We start from the raw sequence: 19,410 nt of genomic DNA, 5'->3' as shown, positions 1-19,410 counted from the left end.
GCCGGGAGGGGCCAGGCTGTGCCGCAGCCAGCCACGCTCCCCACTCACCCTGCCCATCGACCCCAGCCCAGGGCCGCGCGCTCCCGGCCCGCTGGCAGGGCAGGGTGCTGGATGCGGCCCCTGGACCACTGCAGCGGGGGCTGGCTGGTCCCAGACGGGCCAAGGGGATGCAGGAGCGGGGCTGGGTGCGGAGCAGAGCCCCCAGCCCCCCCTGCCCCTCGCCACACTGGCCGTCACAGGGGTTTGCCTTGCAATAGCAAGGCTAATATATAATATATAACATACAATATATGATATATATTATATCTAGATATTTATATAAAAAATTTTATATATATATATAGACACGAGAGCACTGATTGTCAATGGATAAACTGATGAGGAGGGTGGGGGGGGCAGGCCTCCCTGGCACAGCCACGAAGCCGCTAATAAACATCTAATCTCGCCGGCTTCATGGCCTCACTGGCTACCCCTGGGAGCCGGGGGCAATCACCACGCAGGGCACGGCACAGCGCCGGCATCACCCGCCTCTCCCCTCCCTCTCTCAAATTTCTCCAGGGAAAATTTCCCTGATTTGCCATTGAAGTCCCATCACCGCTGGAGCAGGGGCTTTTCCAGCCCTCATTTCTGGGCTCTAAACAGCTTTTCCCCCCCCTTGCTGTGCCGTAACTGTGAGCGGCGTAGCGAGCCGGGGAGCAGGGATGGCACCATGCGAGGTTCGCCTGTCCGGGAGTGCTCGTGCCGGTGCCGAGTGCCAGAGATTGATCTCTGGGAGGATTTATGGACTTTGGGAGAAATAGAGGAGGCGAGCAGAAGGGAGGAGAGGAGCCGCGCGGGAGCATCAGTCACCGGAACGAAGCCACCCGGTAATTGCGGGCAGCACACTGGAGCGAGACCTGAATGCTGAGGACCCGCGCCAGATCCCGGCGGCTGTGCCGTGGCCGGCAGTGGGCAGGATGCGAGTCGCTGCCGTGGCACTGGACCCCGGGCAGGAGGCCCAAAGGCTTCGGGCCGAATCCTGCCCTTGCAACCAGCAGCGCTGGGCAGGACGATGCTGCTGGTCCCCAGGGGAGCCGAGCTGGGGCTGGTGGTGATGCCAGGGGGCTGCTGCTGCCGTCCCCTCCCTTCCCCGGCTGCCGGCAGGCAGCTGCTGCCTCTTCCCGCAGGCAGCTTCCCCGGCACTGGCAGGCGTGCGGCTGGCCTCCGAGTCGTGATGGCAACTTGGCTGCTGCCGCAGAGCCCGTGTGGGAGCGCGGCGTATTTTTAACACTAGTCCCTACCAAAATAGAGGCTGTCGGGAACAGGGAAACAGACGGCAGCGGGGAGGCGGGAGGTGGCCGGGCGCTGCCGAACTGCGCCGGCTCCTGCTGACGCAGCCCAAGGACCCCCAGCCCAGCACCGCGCTGCCGGGACGTGCCCTGCCCGGGACACCGGCGGAGGGGTGCAGCAGCCAGCGGCGATGCTCAGCTCATCGCGGCCCCGTGCACCCAGGGCCTGGGACGGAGGGAATTACGGACACGCCAGCCTGGCTTCAGCCCGCGGGGAGCTGGTGCTCCGCTGCACCCCGACACCGCAGGGTTGCAGCTTTTGGGGTCACCGTGTCCCGACACCGTGCATCTGCAGCATCCGGTGTCACCACATCTCAGCATTTGGGGTCACCATGTCCTGACACCGTATCTGCGGTATTTAGGGTCACCACGTCCTGACACTGCATCTGCATCATTTGGGGTCACCACATCCCAAATGCTGCAGCCTTTGGGGTCCCCATGGCCCAACACCACGCACCCACAGCATTCGGGGTCCCCGCATCCCAACACCACGCACCCACAGCATTCGGGGTCCCCGCATCCCAACACCACGCACCCACAGCACTCGGGGTCCCCGCATCCCAACACTGCACATCCGCACCCCCCGCCGGCGGGGATGCTCTGCCCCACGTCCGAACGGCAGCGCCCGGAGACCCAAGCAGACGCCCACATCCCTGGGCTGTGCCCCATGGGGAGAAGGGGCTCCCCGATGGTGCCACCCTGGTGTCCCCTGCAGCGGGACAAGCCAGGCTGCTGTGACACTGTCCCTGCCGAACTCAGCCGGGATGGAGGGTACCGAGAGGCATCGCTGCCTGCGCAGCGTCCTCTCTGCCATGAGCAGCAGGCAGGGAGCAGCTCCCCCCCCCCGGCACACCCAGCTGCTCCCATGGGGACCGACCCCAGCTCCGGTGGCAGCCCAGGCAGTCGGCGAGGCCGCAACCCCGCTGCCAACAGCCGGCGTGAAAAAATGAGGCAAAGCAAAGAAATCACCTTAAAAATACATCCATTCCCAAAAGCCCAGGCATCACAGGATAACTCAGGAAAGGGCTTTGGGAGGTCGCCCGTCCAACACAGGGTGGGCTGTGGGGTGGGGGCACGGACTGGAGCGGGCACAACCTCGGGGGGCTGCAGCCGTGCCCTGCAACTCGGGCTGAAACCTCCTTTTCACCTCTTTTTCCCCCAAAAGCAGCTACATGCCCTGACTTGGCACCCTGGGGCTGCACGGCTTCTCATGGCATCCCCTCCCCGCAGCGGCGGCCGGTCTCGCCTCCTCGTCCCCGGCTGCCGAGGCGGCGGTGAGTTACGGCTGCTCCCCGGGGAGATGCTCGCAGCCCGTATACGCTGACATACATCAGCCTCCTCGCAGGCGCACGCAGACAAATGCCGTATCTCTGGCCCCACCTCATAAATACACAGCTCCGCCGTCTCCTCGGCGAGATTTAGGGGCACCCAACCCCTGGGGCCATGCGACACCCACACCCCAACAGCGCTGGCCCCCCCTCGCCCCTCGGGGCACGCTCTCCCCCGGGGCCAGATCCTGCTAACGCTGCCACCGGCCCCTGCACCAAGAAGGCGTCAGGCTGCAGAGTCTCGCCGGGAAAGCGGAACCCGGGATTAAATTAGCGCCTCTCTATTTGCACATATTTATAGCACTCAAACGTATATATTTCAGCTGGAAAGATGGGATGAGGCTCCCTTGAGAGCATCCCTGAAGTCACATTTACAAGGGACCTGTCTTCTCTTTATGATGCTCATTTGCATTTGATATATAAAAAAAAAATGAAGGCATTGATAAAATGCAGATATTTATCATATTTCTGGCTCTAAGCGATGGGCGATGGCACCGTGCGGAGCAGGCAGAGAAGGGGCCGGGGAGCGCCGGCCAAGCACCGTGCCGGCCACCACGGTGCTGCTCCGCTCGGGAGCACCGAGAGTGGCTCCCAGGAACAGCACCGGCTGGAAAACCAAAAAAAAAAAAGTAGGAAAAATAAAAAAGCGTGTGTGAGTAGAGGGTAAAACCTCCTCCAGCCATGAAGCCCATGCCGGGCTCGCTGCCACCAGCCACCACTGCCCTGCAGCTCGCCGTGCCGTGGCCCCACCGCTGCCTCCCAGCATCCGCCCGCGTTATTTTCTATGACGCAATTACTTCGGCAATTAATCAATTAGCTGAGGAGCAACCTCCCCGCGGGGTGCAGCACAGGAGCCCCCCCGGCAGGTCCCCCTCCGCCCCGCAAAACTGAGCGAGCCAAGGGAGCGCGGGAGGATGCGCACGAGAAGGACGAAGCACGCCGGGGGGACGAAGCAAGCTGCTGCGGGGGGAGGAAGGCGCCTTCCTCCCCTGTAAGGGGTTCCCCCACACTGAGACCCCCCCACACTGAGACCCCCGCCACGCTGGGACCCCCCGCTCCACTGAGACCCCCCCGCTCTGTCAGGAGCCTGCACCAGTGCTTGCAGTGGGTGCCCCGGGGTGGGCACTGAGCCAGGAGCAGGGCTGAGGGTGGGGTGGGAGCCCTCAGCCCCCCCGGGACGCCAGCGCTGTGGCAGAGCTAATGCTGGATGGGGAGCAGGGGGGGGTGCCCCAAAATCCAGCTGCCAGGGGCGAGAAGAGGCTGGGAGGAGAGCTGGAGGCTCAGGGGGGGATGACAGCCCCAGGGTGCCACGGAGCAGAACCATGGAGCAGGTCCACGGAGAAGGGACCTCCACCGAGCAGGGACCCCCACAGAGCAGGACCACGGAGCAAGAACCCGCACTGAGCCGGGACCCCCATGGAGCAGGACCAGGGAGCGGGGATCCCATGGAGCAGGGACCCCCATGGAGCAGGACCACGGAACAGGTCCACGGAGCAGGGACCTCCACTGAGCGGGGACCCCCACGGAGCAGGACCACGGAACAGGGCTCAGCCAGACGCAGGCTCTGCCATCGTGGGGCTGGGGACCCCCCGGCGTGCCGATGCTTGGAGGTGGGGGACAACCCGGCTGCTCTGCCCTTAAGCTCAGCTTGGTGCAAGCCAAGTCCCCCCGGGCAGGACCCCCCTTCTCCTCCCCTCTCCTCTCGCCCCCGTTTCGCCCTCCTGGTGCAGCCAGCAGCTCACCGCAGCCGCCCCCCCCCCCAAAACCGGAGCTCTGGGAAGCCACGGACCCCCCCAGCCACCCGACCTTTCATTAGCTGTTTCACTGAATAATTGATCAGGGCTGCGTGGGGCTCATTAGAGGTAGAGCTGCTTCAGTAACCCAGTTTGCCTTACTCAGGGTAAAAGTTTAATTTTCCAGCGCCGGGAGCTGGGAGAGGTGCCAGCCCCCCCGCCCCGCTCCCCGGCAGCTCCCGCGGGCACAGCGGTGGGCACGGCACACCGGTGCGTGCCGGCAGCTCCGCCACAGCTTTCCGGAGAGTTGTGGGGATGGCCGGGGATGCGGGTGGGATCCCAAAACCGCCCATCTCCGCCATCCACCGGGCCGGGGTGCCGCGGCGGTGCACGGCACACCGGCCCTGCCACCAAAGGGCTTCGTCCAGCCGGGCACCCGCCGTCCCTGCAGCGGTGGGCATGGCCGTCTGCCTGCACCACGCCGGCACGGTGTGCCAGGGCAGCCGGGAAAGGTGGCAGCAGGGGCTGGGAGGTTGGGAAGTTATTCAAATTACCGGTGTGATCAACACCCCAATTAACAGATGAAAGGGAAAGGGAGAACACAGCAGGCCGGGCGATAACATCAGGTGCTGGCTCCCAGCGAGGAAATTCGGGGAATTCAGCGCCATTCCCACCCCATCCCTCCCCTCGCTGGCTCCCACCGTGCCGCTGCTGCCGGATTTCCACTCTGGCGAGGGAGGCAGGCAGGCAACGCCAGCCCTGCCCTGCCTGCACGGCCCTGCCTGCACGGCCCTGCCTGCACGGCCCTCCTGGTCTCAGGGCCGCCCCAAAACCTCCATCCCCGCTGCCCGCACGCCCCAGGATGCCATCCCGACCCCCCCGGGGCTGCACCCGCAGGACGCCGGGCTCTTGCTTCAGGGTTTGCCGCCGGCCAGAGCAACCGGGGCCGAATCACCCCACGTGCCAGGCCGAGGACGGGACGAGGCTGACGCACCGAGCTCGCCGGCATCGGCCGCGCCGGCTCCTGGCACTGCCATCAGGACGAAGGGAGGAATCCAGCCAAAGCCCAGGAATACCGGCACTGGCAGATGTGCGGGGTCTGCAGGAGGGGAAGACAGAAGGGGCGCGTCATCTTCCATGCTAATTGGCACGTTACCTGCCTTTTTAGCCTGTAATTAATGTATACGGCTTGATTAGAGAGCCTCAGCCGGGGAAGGTCTCCCCGGAGAAGAGCCGGGGAGGGAGAGCAGGCGCTGCGTACCCCCCCGGCGCTCAGGGGAGCGGGAAGGGAGCGGGACAGTTTGTCCCCGCACCTGAGAAGCGTCCCCAGCAGCACCGTGAGCCCAGCTGAGCACGCCGCGGCACCGGGACGTGCGATGTGGTACGATCCTGCGCAATGCAGGACGGTCCTGTGCGGTGCAGGATGATCCTATGAAGGCGGGACGGTCCTGTGCAACGCAGGATGCTCCTGTGCAGCAAGGGATGCTCCTGTGCAACTCAGGGTGCTCCTGTGCAGTGCAGGATGCTCCTGTGCAATGCAGGATGATCCGGTGCAACTCAGGGTGCTCCTGTGCAACGTGGGATGATCCTGTGCAAGGCAGGATGCTCCTGTGCAATGCAGGATGATCTGGTGCAACGCAGGATGCTCCTGTGCAATGCAGGATGATTTGGTGCAACTCAGGGTGCTCCTGTGCAGTGCAGGATGCTCCTGTGCAATGTAGAATGATCCAGTGCAACTCAGGGTGCTCCTGTGCAGCAAGGGATGCTCCTGTGCAACTCAGGGTGCTCCTGTGCAATGCAGGATGATCCAGTGCAACTCAGGGTGCTCCTGTGCAACATGGGATGCTCCTGTGCAGTGCAGGATGCTCCTGTGCAATGTAGAATGCTCCTGCGCAGTGCAGGAAGATCCTGTGCAAGGCAGGATGCTCTTGTGCAATGCAGAATGATCCGGTGCAATGCAGGATGTTCCTGTGCAGCAAGGGATGCTCCTGTGCAAGGCAGGATGCTCTTGTGCAGTGCAGGATGCTCCTGTGCAATGCAGGATGATTTGCTGCAACTCAGGGTGCTCCTGTGCAGTGCAGGATGCTCCTGTGCAATGTAGAATGATCCAGTGCAACTCAGGGTGCTCCTGTGCAACGTGGGATGATCCTGTTCAAGGCAGGATGCTCCTGTGCAATGCAGGATGATCTGGTGCAACGCAGGATGCTCCTGTGCAATGCAGGATGATTTGGTGCAACTCAGGGTGCTCCTGTGCAAAATGGGATGCTCCTGTGCAATGTAGAATGCTCCTGTGCAGTGCAGGAAGATCCTGTGCAAGGCAGGATGCTCTTGTGCAGTGCAGAATGATCTGGTGCAATGCAGGATGTTCCTGTGCAGCAAGGGATGCTCCTGTGCAAGACAGGATGCTCTTGTGCAGTGCAGGATGCTCCTGTGCAATGCAGGATGATTTGGTGCAACTCAGGGTGCTCCTGTGCAGTGCAGGATGCTCCTGTGCAATGTAGAATGATCCAGTGCAACTCAGGGTGCTCCTGTGCAGCAAGGGATGCTCCTGTGCAACTCAGGGTGCTCCTGTGCAATGCAGGATGATCCAGTGCAACTCAGGGTGCTCCTGTGCAACGCAGGATGCTCCTCTGCAATGCAGGATGATCCAGTGCAACTCAGGGTGCTCCTGTGCAACATGGGATGCTCCTGTGCAGTGCAGGATGCTCCTGTGCAATGTAGAATGCTCCTGCGCAGTGCAGGAAGATCCTGTGCAAGGCAGGATGCTCTTGTGCAGTGCAGAATGATCTGGTGCAATGCAGGATGCTCCTGTGCAGCAAGGGATGCTCCTGTGCAAGGCAGGATGCTCCTGTGCAGCGCAGGATGATTTGCTGCAACTCAGGGTGCTCCTGTGCAACGTAAATGCCCCGGTGCAATGCAGGATGATTTGGTGCAATGTGGGATGCTCCTGTGCAGCACGGGATGCTCCCGCGCAATGCAGGACGCTCCCGTGCGGTGCAGGACACCCCAGGAGAGGCAGAGGCTGCTGCAAAGGGGTGCAGCTGCATTTCCTGCAGGGCCGCAGCTGCCCACGGGCACACCAGGCCCACGGCACCAGACACCCCAAAATCTTCGCCCCAGAGCACGGCCCAAGCCCCCCTCTCCAGGAGGCGACGAGACGCCCGCTCGTTATTTCCACCCTCGCATTGAGCTGGCTGGCGGAGGGCAGCGCGGAGGTGGCCGAGGAGGTGGCCGGGGTGACTCGGACCGTCGGTGCCTGCTGCACCCCACGGGCACTCTGGCCGCAGCAGGTCCCCAATTGCTCCAGGGACCCCCAACAGCTCTGGGGACCCCCGGGGCCACCAAGGCTGGGTGGTTATTCACCACTTTGGGAACTTTTTGGAGCAAAATCAGCCCCTGGGAGCGGGCGACAGCCAGTCGGTCTCCACAGCAACGGGGATTAAATATAACTTGCAGCGAGCGCGCTCTCCCCAGAGCCATCCATTTCCAGGCCGCCCCAGCGCCCTCCCCGCCCCCTCCCCTTTAATTTAAAAATTACCCGACTAAGCGGAAAGGCCGAGCCGGAGCATCCCCGACTCGCCGCGAGCAGCCGGGAACTGCCATCACCGGCAGGGACGGGTGTATTTAACCACCGGTCCCTGGGGAGGGGCAGTGGGAGCCCGTTCGTCCCGCCGTGGGAAGGGGATTAATCACTGCCGATCCCGTGGAGGTCCCGTGGGACCCGGGGTGCACGTCCCCAGCCCACGTGCATCCCCGAGCATCGGCCGCGGGCATCCCGCCGGCGAGGAAGAGGACGGGCTGCCACCACCAGCACCGGGAACAGCGACCGCTCCTTCCCCGCTCCCATGAAATGGCCACTCGACCACCGGGAGCGAAGCAAATCCCACCCCAGGCACAGCCAAAGGCAGGGCCCGATACTGGGGAGAGCATCTCCGAGCGTGCCAGCGGGACCCGGGGACGATGCCGGATCCGCCGGGACAGTGCTCTGCCACCAGCTCCTCTAGCAGGGAGCGCTCGGCGGAGCCGGCAGGATTCTAGCATATGAAACGCGGCCGAACCCAGCGGCAGCCTTTTCAACCAGAAATATTTAAATATATCTAAATTCCTCCTCCCGAGCACGTGGGAGTTTTATCGCTTCTTAAAATTTTAATGTCTCAGTCGCAGGCAAGGGGGAGTCTCGTTTCCCCGTCTTTTGCAGCTGACTTTAAGAATGGTTAATTATAAATAAGACTGTGTGACTATTTATACGCACAAGCACGCGGAGAAGGACAGGTTTAGGACACGCTTCCCACACGGCAGGACTCAGCCTGGAGCGGGGCTGGGGATGCTCGTGCTCCGGCCGGCCACGGGGACGGGCTGTCCCCAGGCGAGAGCGTCACTCCGGGGAGGTTTGGTCACTGGGAGGTGACGGTGACGGTCACCGGGGGGTCCCTGGCCAGGCTGGCCGTGTCCTACAGACCACGACGAGCAGGCAGCCCGAGCGAGTGGCCCGCTGGCACCCGGGGCTCAGGCAGACGGGGGACAGGCGGGGATCTGCACCTTTGGGTGCCACGGGACAGGGCTCTGGGGTGCCAGGGGCTGGGGTTTGCTCACCAAAGCGAGCGGGTGAAGAGGAGGAACCGTGGCATCATTCCCGGTCACCCTGGGTCAGCGGTTTGAGCCGTGCTCCAGGAGCATCACCGGGACCAGGCCCGGTCCTTCCCGCTTCCCAAAGCCCTCGGCACTCCCCAGCCTGGGTGCCGGTGGCCTCGGGGGACGGCGAAGGGCAGGTCCGAGGAGAGCGGGTGCAGGCAGCGTGGGCGGGCAGCCGCTCCCGTGCCGCACGCTGGCTTTGCGAGCTCACGCGCTGTTCCCCGGCTCCGGGAACAAAGGGGTGGACAAAGCCTTCCCGACTCCATCCCGGCCCCCACGCTCCCCCCCAGGATAAATATTCCTTCGGTGGGAGCGGCAAGAGCTGTTGCTTACGGAAACCTCGGTGTTTTTATCCCCCTATAAGATCTATTTATATGCTTATTGAATTTTTCATAACCAAGTTGTGAACGATCGGCGTTCAGGGTCATCCTTTATACACGGTTATTGCCATAGAAACGGGAGCGAGAGATGAGCTGCCCCACATCCTCTCCCATCGAGGGATCCGGCATCGCCGGCGGAGGCTCTGCGAGCTCTGCGAGCTCTCGCTGGCGATGGACTTCCCTGTCCCGGCGCACTGCTGGGTGACACCCTGGTGCATGTCACCATCCGCCCGTCCCGCTGCCCGCCTAGAAGGTGGCACCTTCAAACGCCCGGGGTTTGCGATGCTCCTGCCACGCTCCGCTCCAAGGCGAAGCCTTGGCGGAAATATGTACCGCGAGCAGGACTGCTTTAGTGGGGGAATTCTTCAGTTTCTGTAGGACCTACCAAAACAACCGCCGTGTGCATGCAGGGATGCACACCCTCCTCCTTGGTGCATGGGCAAGCCCCTGGCGTGATGCACCTGGAGCGTCCGCTGGCGTCTCCATCGGCCCGGCCCGGCCGAACGCCGGGTGCAAGAGCCACTCGCGCTCGTCCCCGTCCCCACATGTCCCCAGGGGGTCCCACAGCCCCGCCACCTCCTCCCCTGACCGCGCGCTGCTCCTGGGGTTCGCCGCATACTCCCCGGTTCTGGTGGAGGAGAGCATCCTTCCCCGGCCCCCCGTCGCTGCACCTCGGAGCAGCCCCTCGCCCCATGATGCAGGCAAGCGCCCTGCCCACCCTGCCCGCAGGCACCGGGGAAGAGGGTGCGAGCAGCCGGGCCGCAGGGCGTCGAAACGCGCAGGAGGCACCCAAACCCCACCCCGCGGGGCGGCAGCGCTCCGGCATCCCCGCAGAGCAAACCCTGCAGGAGGGCAGGAGCAGCACGGACAAGCCCCCGGCAGCACCGGTGCCCCGAACCCTCTGGTCAGCTCCGGTTAGTGCTCCCCAGCTCAGTGAAACCCCCCCGAGGCCGACCCGTTGGCAGCACCGGCATTAACTTCACCCGCAGCCCCGTGGGGGTGAGGGAGGACGGTGCACGCAAGCGGGGCGAGGACCCCCTCCCCGTCAAGCCAGGCACCGGCGGGGGCCGGATCCTGCGCCCGGCTGGCAGCGGGGGCTCACCTGCGAGCAGGAAGGTGATGAGGCAGGTTTCCTTTGGCATGAAAAGCTTCAGCCGGGAGCCGCTGAAGACGTACTCCACCACGGCCTCGGAGCGGCCGGCACGCTGCAGGAAGGGCAGGAACTGCTTCGCCTTCTGGGTGTCCTGGGGGGGGGTGAAACAGGGAGTCAGGATGGGGGGTGCGGCGTGCCGGGGGCACCGACCGCCGCCCTCGATGTGCGGGGACCCGCTGGCACCCCGACGTCCCTCATGGTGGGGACAGCGTCTGCTCCTCGCCACGGGCTCGGTGCCCAGATCAGCCTCGCCTACCCCGTGCCGGCCGGGGAGGGACGCAGGATGCGGGCAGGGATCCGACTTCTCCCAGCTCGGGACGGAGCGTGCACCCCACGCCTGCACCCGCGTCCCGGGGGCGCGGGCTCCAACCGCTCCAGCGTGGGGATGGCCGCCTGGGTGTAGGCAGGAGCAGGCAGGAGCAGGCAGGCCGGATCCTGCCCCATCCCTCCCTCCCATAACGGAGCAGCCCGTGACTCCGGGGAAACCCCCCCTCCCCTCCGCACGCCACCTGCTCCCTTCCCAGCAGCAAGCCTCTGCGGATAAATTCAGGCACATTCATTAATAAAATCTTAATGAGCTGCCAAGTAGCTCAGGAGGCCGAGGCTGGCCGGGGGGGTGTCGGGGTCCCCCGGCGCAGAGCAGCGCAGGCATCCCCAGGTGCCCAGCCAGCGGCACCACCGCGAGCATTGCCATTTCTGCAAGGGGCCGGTGCAGCACCCACGCACCGGCAGACCCGACACCAAGTGCTGGCCCGGTACCGGCTGAAACCCCTCCACACGGTGCAGCCGCAGCCGGGGAACCACAGACCCCAGCAGCCGTCTCAGCCGGCCGGCGGAGCTTTGGCACGGCAGCTTCGGCCGGCATCTCTGTGTGCCGCCTGTCCCGGGGGCAAGAGGCTCCATGTCGCAAGCTCCCTATTTATTTACCCAAGGAAGAAAGATTAAAAAAAAGCAGCTCCTCAAATAAAGGCAGCCAGGCGGCTTTTTATCTCGCTCCGGCCTTAACTTAGAAAAATGAGCTGCAGAGGAGAGAAGGGAGCGTGCCACGGCCAAAACCAGGCACCTCTCGGTACGACCTGGAGCCGGCTCTCCCAGGCAGGGATGGAGGCAGGACCTGGTCCACGGCCAGGGCGGCGGGGCCGGAGCGGGACTTAATAACATTTATTAAGCTAAATGCAAGCCGCCGGTGTTGGAAAGGCAGCGACGTGGGGAGGGAAGGGGCTCGGCTGGGGAAGGCAGGCGAGCGGAGGCGGCTGTAAATCTCTGGAGCAGAGGCTGGGAGCCAGGGCGGGAGGGGGAAGGCGCTGGCATCTGCTGGCAGAGGAGACGGAGCTGCTTCCAGAGCAGGCTGTAAGATGGCAGCGGCGGAAGAGGCAAACCTCCATGCCCCTCCGGGGATGGGGGAGCCGCGGCACGAGCACCGGGAGCCGAAGGAGCAGGAGCCGGGCGGCTTTGCCCGTAGCTCTGCCCGCAGCTCTGCCCACGGCTCCGGCAGGTATCGGTGCTGGCAGCACGAGCAGCTCGCAGAACGGCAAGAGCGAGGGGGCCGGTGTTTGTCTGCGTCCCCATTTTAATCCACTTCGGTGCAGCGGGTGGCTGCTCGCTTGCTCATGTGCGTGACCCAAAGCCACCGGCTGTGTGCAGCCGGACTGTGCCGCGGTGGCGGCCCCAGATGCTGCCGGTCTACAACCTGGAGCCGCTCCATGCCTCGAGCGGGCGCAGATCTCAGCGGTCCCCAAGTGCCAGAGCCGCCATCCTCCAGCTTCGGCACAGGAAAGGACACCGTCATCTGCCACGCCAGTGCTTCGGCGTCTTTCTCCCAGAGCCTGGGGGCTGCCAAAAGGCTCGAGGCGGCAGCGTGCCCACCCAGCGGCACGGCCCCGGCAGCTCCCTGGCCGCGCGCCGACGCTCGAGCAGCACCTTTGTGCCGATGTCCCAGCTCCCTTCGCTGCAGGCACCAACCCCGTCCAGCCGCGAAGGGGTCCCAGGCAATCCCGACCCCCCCCAGCACCCCAGCCGGGGCGGGGCTGGCGGACAAAGACCCCCCGAAATCCTGCTGCGTCGCTCCCCGCCGCGCTCGCCGCTGGGTCGCTCGCCGCCACGTGCGCGCCGTGCACAAAGCACGCCCGGGGAGGTTTTTTTAGCAGATGTGCAGTCAAGAAGTTAATACAACACATGTAAGTGCAATCTGCAACGCAAAGAAAAACCACGTTACCCGACGTTAACCACTTAGGTCTAACATATGCAAATCTAAAATGGGAGCCGCTAATGAAGGCTACTAATTAGCGGTAATCACTGTACAGTCACGATTTGATTAGCTTAAGGAAAAAAAAAAGCTGCAAGAAGGAGCCCACCGTGGGGTGGGCTTCCCTGCTCCGGCCCCAAAGTGGGTGATTGGGGAACCCCCAACTCCCTGGCTGCCCGGAGCGGGCAGTGGAGGCAGCGAGGAAGAGCTCGGTGCCAAAGACCAACCCCGCGAGCCGGCTGCCGTCAGCATCGAAAGGAGGCGGCGGCGTTCGAACGTGCTGGAGAATGACCTTAAAAATCCAGCGGGATTTGCACAACACAAAGCAGCTCTTCCGCAAGAGGGGCAGAGACGTGCCAGCGCCCATCGGTAACGTGGAATAATAAGTGGAGAGCGGCGATTCCTGCACGGCGAGGCACGCCGGCAGCTGAGGCAGCCCGGCACGGCGGGGACGGATGTCCTCTTGGTCCCTGAAGTCCCTCTTAGGGCAGGTTTATTTGGGGCTTTGGGTGTTAAGGCGGCGGGGAGCCGCGCTGCTGGGAGGATGCTCCCGGATGCTTCGTGCTTTTCTTGCTGCCGTACCTGCCAAAACAACCGTGCTCCTGGGCGTGGGCGATGCCACCTCCACCACGCAGGCGGGTGCGCAGGTCTCCTGCTTGCCGCGGGCGTCGGGAAAAGCTGGACGTGATGCAAGGGCCGGGGTTTGACCCAGCACACACGAGGTGTCTCCCCTCCTGCCGTCCCCACCGACCGGAGCAGCGGGACACGCGGCAGCACCGACGCTCGCCGCCATGGAGCCGGTCCTGTCCCTGTCCCTATCCCCACGCAGACCTCGTGGCTGCTTCACGGCAGCAGAAACTCCCGCATCTCTTCCCGGCAGCGGCGAGCACCGCGCCGCAGCCCCATCCCGAGCCCAGCCGGTTGGGCTCCCCTGGGATGGCACATGCCTGGCATCACCCACCGAGGGGCTGGGGGCTGCGGTGCCGAGCAGCTGGCGGGATGAGGAAGGAGCAGGGTGAGCAGATGCCGGCGGAGGGGATGGCTGTGCCAACACCGGGAGTGATTTCTGGGAGTGAATTTTGGGAGCGCTTAGGGGGGCTCTGGCTCCCCGGCACAGGCCTGAGCCGTCGTGCCAGCCCGGCACGTGGGTGGCCTTAGGGACGGGTGGCAGCTGGTGCAGAGAGCTCACAGCTGCCCAGATAAGCCGGCGCTGCCGCCGCATCCAGCCTTCGGCTTCGTGCTGAAGGACACGCGCAGACGTCCTTCACCGCCGGGGCCGGCTCCTGCTCCAGGGCTCTGCGGTGGGAGGAACGAGCCGAGCGTCCCACACCGCCGGCTCCGGCTCCGGCAGGGACCCAGCGGGTGCCTCAGGGACAGCCGGACACGGGCGCTGCGGTTCAGAGGGGACGGAGATGAGGAGCTCCTGGACCTGCTTCCCCTGGATCCGCTCTCCAGGGCCGGCAACCCAACGCTCCTCCTGCTCGGCATGGGACGGTGACGTCCCAACCACCCCAGGAGCAGCCTGGGACGGGCAAACAGCCCCCAGCCCGCACCGAGCCTGCTGCAGGAGCCGGCCCAGCAGCCTCCAGAGCGGCCAGAGCACCGGGAGCGTGGCACAGCACCGTGGTGGGTGCCTGCAGGAGTGGGTGCTGGGTCAGGATGCTCCCGGCCTGCCTGGCTTATCCCACTGAGGGTCAGGGGGACGTCATCGGACGTGCCTGCACGGGGACACAGTGACAGAGGCTCTCGGATCTGCCGGATGAGGGGGAGCACGTGCCGGCGGCTGGGAGGCATCACCGGATAAATTCAGATGGGGAAGAGAAGTGGGGGATCTCCACCACGCTGGCATCTCCCCCTCCCCATCCCGGCTGCGCCGAGCCTCGGCTCCCACCTTCACTGCTGCCCAGGGCCGGGCAGGATTCGTCCCCTGCCACCGAGCTGACAGCTCGGGCTCCTTTCGCTGTCCCTGGGGAGAAAGAGGCACCTCCAGGGCACGACCCCCCTGCCCTACTTCGTGCATCCACCTCAGGGGGTGCAAACCCCCCAGCACCCCCATCCCACGCCTTTTCAGGGCTCCCCAATTCACCGCAGAGCAGGGCATCCCACCGGGGTGCCGCTGGCTCTGCCCTGCCTGCTCCTTGCCCGCACCTCCCGCCCAGGTGGTATCACCCCTGTTACTATTATTTTAACACTTCGAGCATTTAATTAGCTGGGAATTGAAAGAAAATTATGCGTAAATACAGCGAGGAAAAAAATATCATCTTAACTCCACTTTTATGTGAAGCTCTGCCAATTATGCAAAATTATTCAAGGACTTTTCACAAGGACAGGAGGCTTTCCGGCGGCCAGGCTGCCGTGCACTTGCCTGCGCTCTCGTGCCGGAGCGCACGCTAATGGGAGAAGCGAGCTAGCGTGGATTTGTGTTGCTGCTGCACTTCCCTCTTTGCTTTTCCTCTATTTTGGGGGGGGGATTTTTCTCGCCTGCAGCATCGCAGGTCCGTGAGGAGGGATGCTGCTTCCCTTTGCAGCTCCCGGCAGGCAGGGAATGCCTGCTGCGGGCAGAGCGGGGATGGGACCGGGGAGGACTTGGGGTGTCGGAGAGGAGCAGGATGCTCCTGGGATGCCCTGGCTGGGGGATGCCAGGGCAGCCGTGGTCGGATGGCTCGAACCACAGGGAAGGGACATTTCCCAGCACGAGCCGGGGCGGGAGGAGAGCGGGCTGCGCTGGAGCCGGGAAAACCGGGCGGAATCCTGTGTCTGAGCTAACTCCTTGACTTTTGCACCCTGGTCGCCAAGCCAGCCGGGATGCTCAGGAATGGGGAGGCAGGGTAAGGCAGAGCTGGGGACCGGCAGCTTGACAGGGTGGGGACAGAGAAGACGAGCCAGGGACAAGGACACAGTGACCATGCCATGCCTGTGGACAGCACAGGTTGACATCCATGGGCAAGGGATGCGCCGAAGCCACCCCATGGGATGCACTGGCCACAGGTCAGGGTCGGGGTGGCACCGAGCGTCCTGTGCCCGCCCTGTCACCGTGACCTGAAAGGCGAAACAGCCCAAAAGCCCGTGTTTTCCCGACACCGCTTCCCCACGGAGCGCCGTGGCAAGGGGAGATGCCACGCCGGGAAAGGGCAGCAGGCACAACCGGGCAAAACCGCAGGAGCATCGGGTACGGAAGGGCCTGGGGACAGGGACGTCTCCAGCAGACGAGGGACCAGAGCAACGCCACCGAGCCACTCCATCGCTAGCGCCGTGCCAGCGCCAGCGCCCCTTTGCCGGAGCGACACGGAGCTCAGCACCGATGCCGCCTGCTCTCTGCCGGGCAAACCGGTGCTGCAGCTGGCAGTGCGCAGGGGGACTGAGCCCTCCGCCTCGGACGCTGCCCGGGTGCAGAGCGGGAGAGCCGCCATGCCTCCTCCCGCCGTTCCTTGTGCCCAGCCCCCAGCCAAAACCCCTGCGGGGGTCCCGTGCAATGGCACAGCACCGGTGCCGGACACCCTGCCATGGCACCCGGGGCCAACCGCGTCTCGACAGGCACCCACGTCCCGGGGCTGAGCGCTGCTCCCGCACGCACTGCACCAAGCGGATCTGGCAGCGGCACGGGGGCCGCGGGGCCAGGGCTGGGAGGGGACAGATGGACACCGTGCCACGCCACGCACACCCACCCCTGCCTGGTGGCTCACCGCCTCTACATTGCCGGCAAGTCCTGCCGTCGGGGTCACGGCACCCCAATATATCGCCTTCCCCCCAGCCCCGCTTGGCTCCTGCCTCCCATCGTGGCACAGCACCGGAGAGGCTCCAGTTTGGTGCCGGGGAGCCGGGACTGGCAGCCGGGAGGGGCAGCAGAGCCCGGGGAATTGCGATGCACGCCCTTCCGCCGCCCCGAACCACACGGGACCCGGGGCATGGGTGCTCGCCGAGCCCAGCGCATGCCCGGGCAGCGGGAGGAGCGCACCGATGCTAATCCCATTGAATTATTTTGGCAGTGGTAAAGCACCCGCTGTCAGTTCGGCGCGTGCCCGCATTCATCACGCCGCACAACTGCTGACACGTGGCTAACTAAGGCCGGGATCAATTTACAGAAAACTATTAAAGATTTAAAAAGATTAACAAATCTTCATAAAAGCCATAATGTATTAGCCTAATTTTGTTTGCGGGGGCCCTCCCCCTCCCATCCGGCTCCAACCCTTTCGCTCGCTGCCCTGATTGAGTTACGGGGGCTCCTAACGATGCCGGCGGCAGCGCGGCCCCGGTGCAGGGACCCTGCCAGGACAGGGGCCGGGGGGCTCGGAGCAGGGATGTCCCCGCATCCCACCACTGCCGGTTTGTCTCTCTCTTTGCAGGCAATCGCACCGGCATGTGTTTTTTTTAGAAGCCTAAAAGCCAGCCGAGCCCCGGCGAGCCCCCAGCTCTGCCGTGGGGGTGTCCCCAGCACCCTTCATCGTGCCCTGTCCGGCAGGGACCCCATGAGGGGTTTGCCTGGGGAGGATGAGACGTCTCCATCTCGTAAGAGCAGCAGACACCGCTGCAGACCCCAGCAATTAAAAGCAGGGCGGGAGGCTTGTGCAGGCAGGAACTGGGGTGCCCAGGACGGAGCTCTGTCCCCCCGAGGACACAAAGGACCTTCTTGAGAGCCGGGGCACCAAACCCAGGATGGACGCACGGACGCAGCTCCTATCTGCTGGTTTATGAATGTGTCTGGCGCTGCCGCGGGAGCCCTGTGCTGCAAAACCCTGCGGCACCGCGGCGGCACCTTCGTCACCGACGCTCGGGGCGATGCCACCATGAGGCACACGGTGAGACCTCCCCGCTGCCCCGCGGAGAAGAGAAACCCCAGAGAAATCTCATTTCACCCTTTCAGGGTGCGCTGGGGCTGACAGACAGCTTCCGCAGTGGCACGTGGGGGGCCACCAGCCCCGGCGGAGGAGGATGATGGGCTGCCATACTCCCTCGTGCCATCCCCAGCTGGGTGTCCCGGCTGCTCCGGCAGACCCCGGCAGAGCCGGCAGGCAGGGGCCGTGCCTGCAGAATTCCCGCACATCCCACATGCAACGAGAGGGCTCACGGGCCGTGCAGGAGTGCCAGCACCTGGCACCTCGCCGGCTCTGCTCCACACGCCCCAACCCGGCAAACAACATCACACGTGGCACAGCCGGCGCAGCCACTCCCCGCGCCGCGTGCCAGAAGGTCCTTACCCCGGAGATGTCGGCCACCCGGTGAATCGGCACCTCCTTCTTGCTGTGCAGCCCCTTGCCGTTCTTGATAGCCCTGCAAAAGAGAGGTGGCACGAGCCGTCAGCGCCCACCGCGGCGGCTGGAAGGCCCAGCATTGTGCACCGCGCCCACCCGGAGAGAGACCGGCTGGCTCGTTAGCCTGCTAATCCCAATTACCGGCCTTCGGCGGCTCACCCGAGCTCAGCACGTACCTGATCAGAGGGACCACTCGTCCCCCTTACCAAATTAAATCGCTTTGTTCCCCGCACAAAGGGAGGGATCAACAGGAAGGTGAGTGCCCTGGCAAGACGCAAAACTAATACCCGTTTCTTTCAGCGCTTAATCACATGAAGCATTTTAAATGCAAAATACGTGGCGAACGCTCCAATTCTAATGGAAATAAGTTCCTTCCAGGTTAAAATAATATAGAGACACCGAGGAGCCTGAACGAAGCAACACCGCACATGGAAGGCACTTCGTGGCTGAAAAATGAGCGGGTGCCCCAGACCTGATGCTGGACCTGGTTCTGCAGCACGGTGCCGAGCCACCTTGGATGCCGGCTGCCGTGCCGGCTCTGCCTGGGGACGAGGGTGCAGCACCGGGACGGGATCAACCTCCAGACCCGGCCACGGAGGGGACCAGGGACACCGCTCTCTGGCAGAGCCGCAGCCGTCAGCTTGGGACTGAGCACCATGGCCCCAGAGCAGAGCCCGGGACTGCGGCACTGCCGGTCCTCACCCCACCGGCACCCGGCGTGCACCCGCAACCAAGCGGCATGGCGAGAATTGGGGTGCGTGCTGCCCCGGCGTCGGGCTCATCGCCTCGGTGGGCGGACGGCAAGGGCAGCCACACCAGCGACCCGGCAGGAGATTTATTCGGTTTTCATGCAGTTCACGGCGAGGCTGGCTCATTGCCAGGCGCGGGAGCGGAGCCAGGGCTGCCCTCGGCCGAGCTGCCTGGGCGGGAAGGGGCGGCAGCGGCGGGTGAAGGGGCGGCACGCGTTCATTAGAGCTCCTTCCCCTGACAGGTTTGTCCTTCTCCAGCTTCCAAAGGCCAAGCTTCTTTTCCAGGTGTTACCGGCGCAGAGCAGGAGCGAGCGGGGAGCTGCCGCCCGGCTGCCGCCCTGCCTGTGCCGTGCCGAGGGTGAGCGTGCTTGGCACAGCCGGGGCAAGCTCCCGAGGCTGCTCGTGAGCACGCTGCTCGGCGTTTGGGCGGCAAACCCAGCAGCCCAAGCGGGGATGGAAACCGAGTCCCTGCCCCGCACCTCCCAGAGGATGCTGTGTCCCCGGCTCGGGCTTGCCGGGGGCCGGGCGGAGATTTCGGCTCATCCCAAAGGATGCCCGGAGCCGGGGACTTCCCCAGCAAAGCCAGCTCTGCTTTATCAGCGTCGGTCCCCCG

The 19,410-nt window shown here is 64.3% G+C and overlaps 1 protein-coding gene across 2 annotated transcripts in view; it reads right to left on the bottom strand.

Annotated features, from left to right (window-relative positions):
- Nucleotides 1–19,410, bottom strand: part of SND1 (staphylococcal nuclease and tudor domain containing 1) — a 140,839-nt gene that overhangs the window by 41,155 nt on the left and 80,274 nt on the right. For both annotated transcript variants that reach the window (XM_072856487.1, XM_072856477.1), the window contains 2 exons: nt 17,995–18,067; nt 10,504–10,645 (listed from right to left, as the gene is read on the bottom strand). In XM_072856487.1, coding sequence (XP_072712588.1) covers nt 10,504–10,645; nt 17,995–18,067 — 215 coding nt within the window. The remainder of the gene's footprint in view (nt 1–10,503; nt 10,646–17,994; nt 18,068–19,410) is intronic.

Source organism: Ciconia boyciana, chromosome 1 (genome assembly GCF_034638445.1).
Source record: "Ciconia boyciana chromosome 1, ASM3463844v1, whole genome shotgun sequence".
Lineage (NCBI taxonomy): Eukaryota > Metazoa > Chordata > Aves > Ciconiiformes > Ciconiidae > Ciconia > Ciconia boyciana.
The sequence above is the reverse complement of the archived record's forward strand: the minus strand, read 5'-3'. Positions and strand labels throughout refer to the sequence as shown.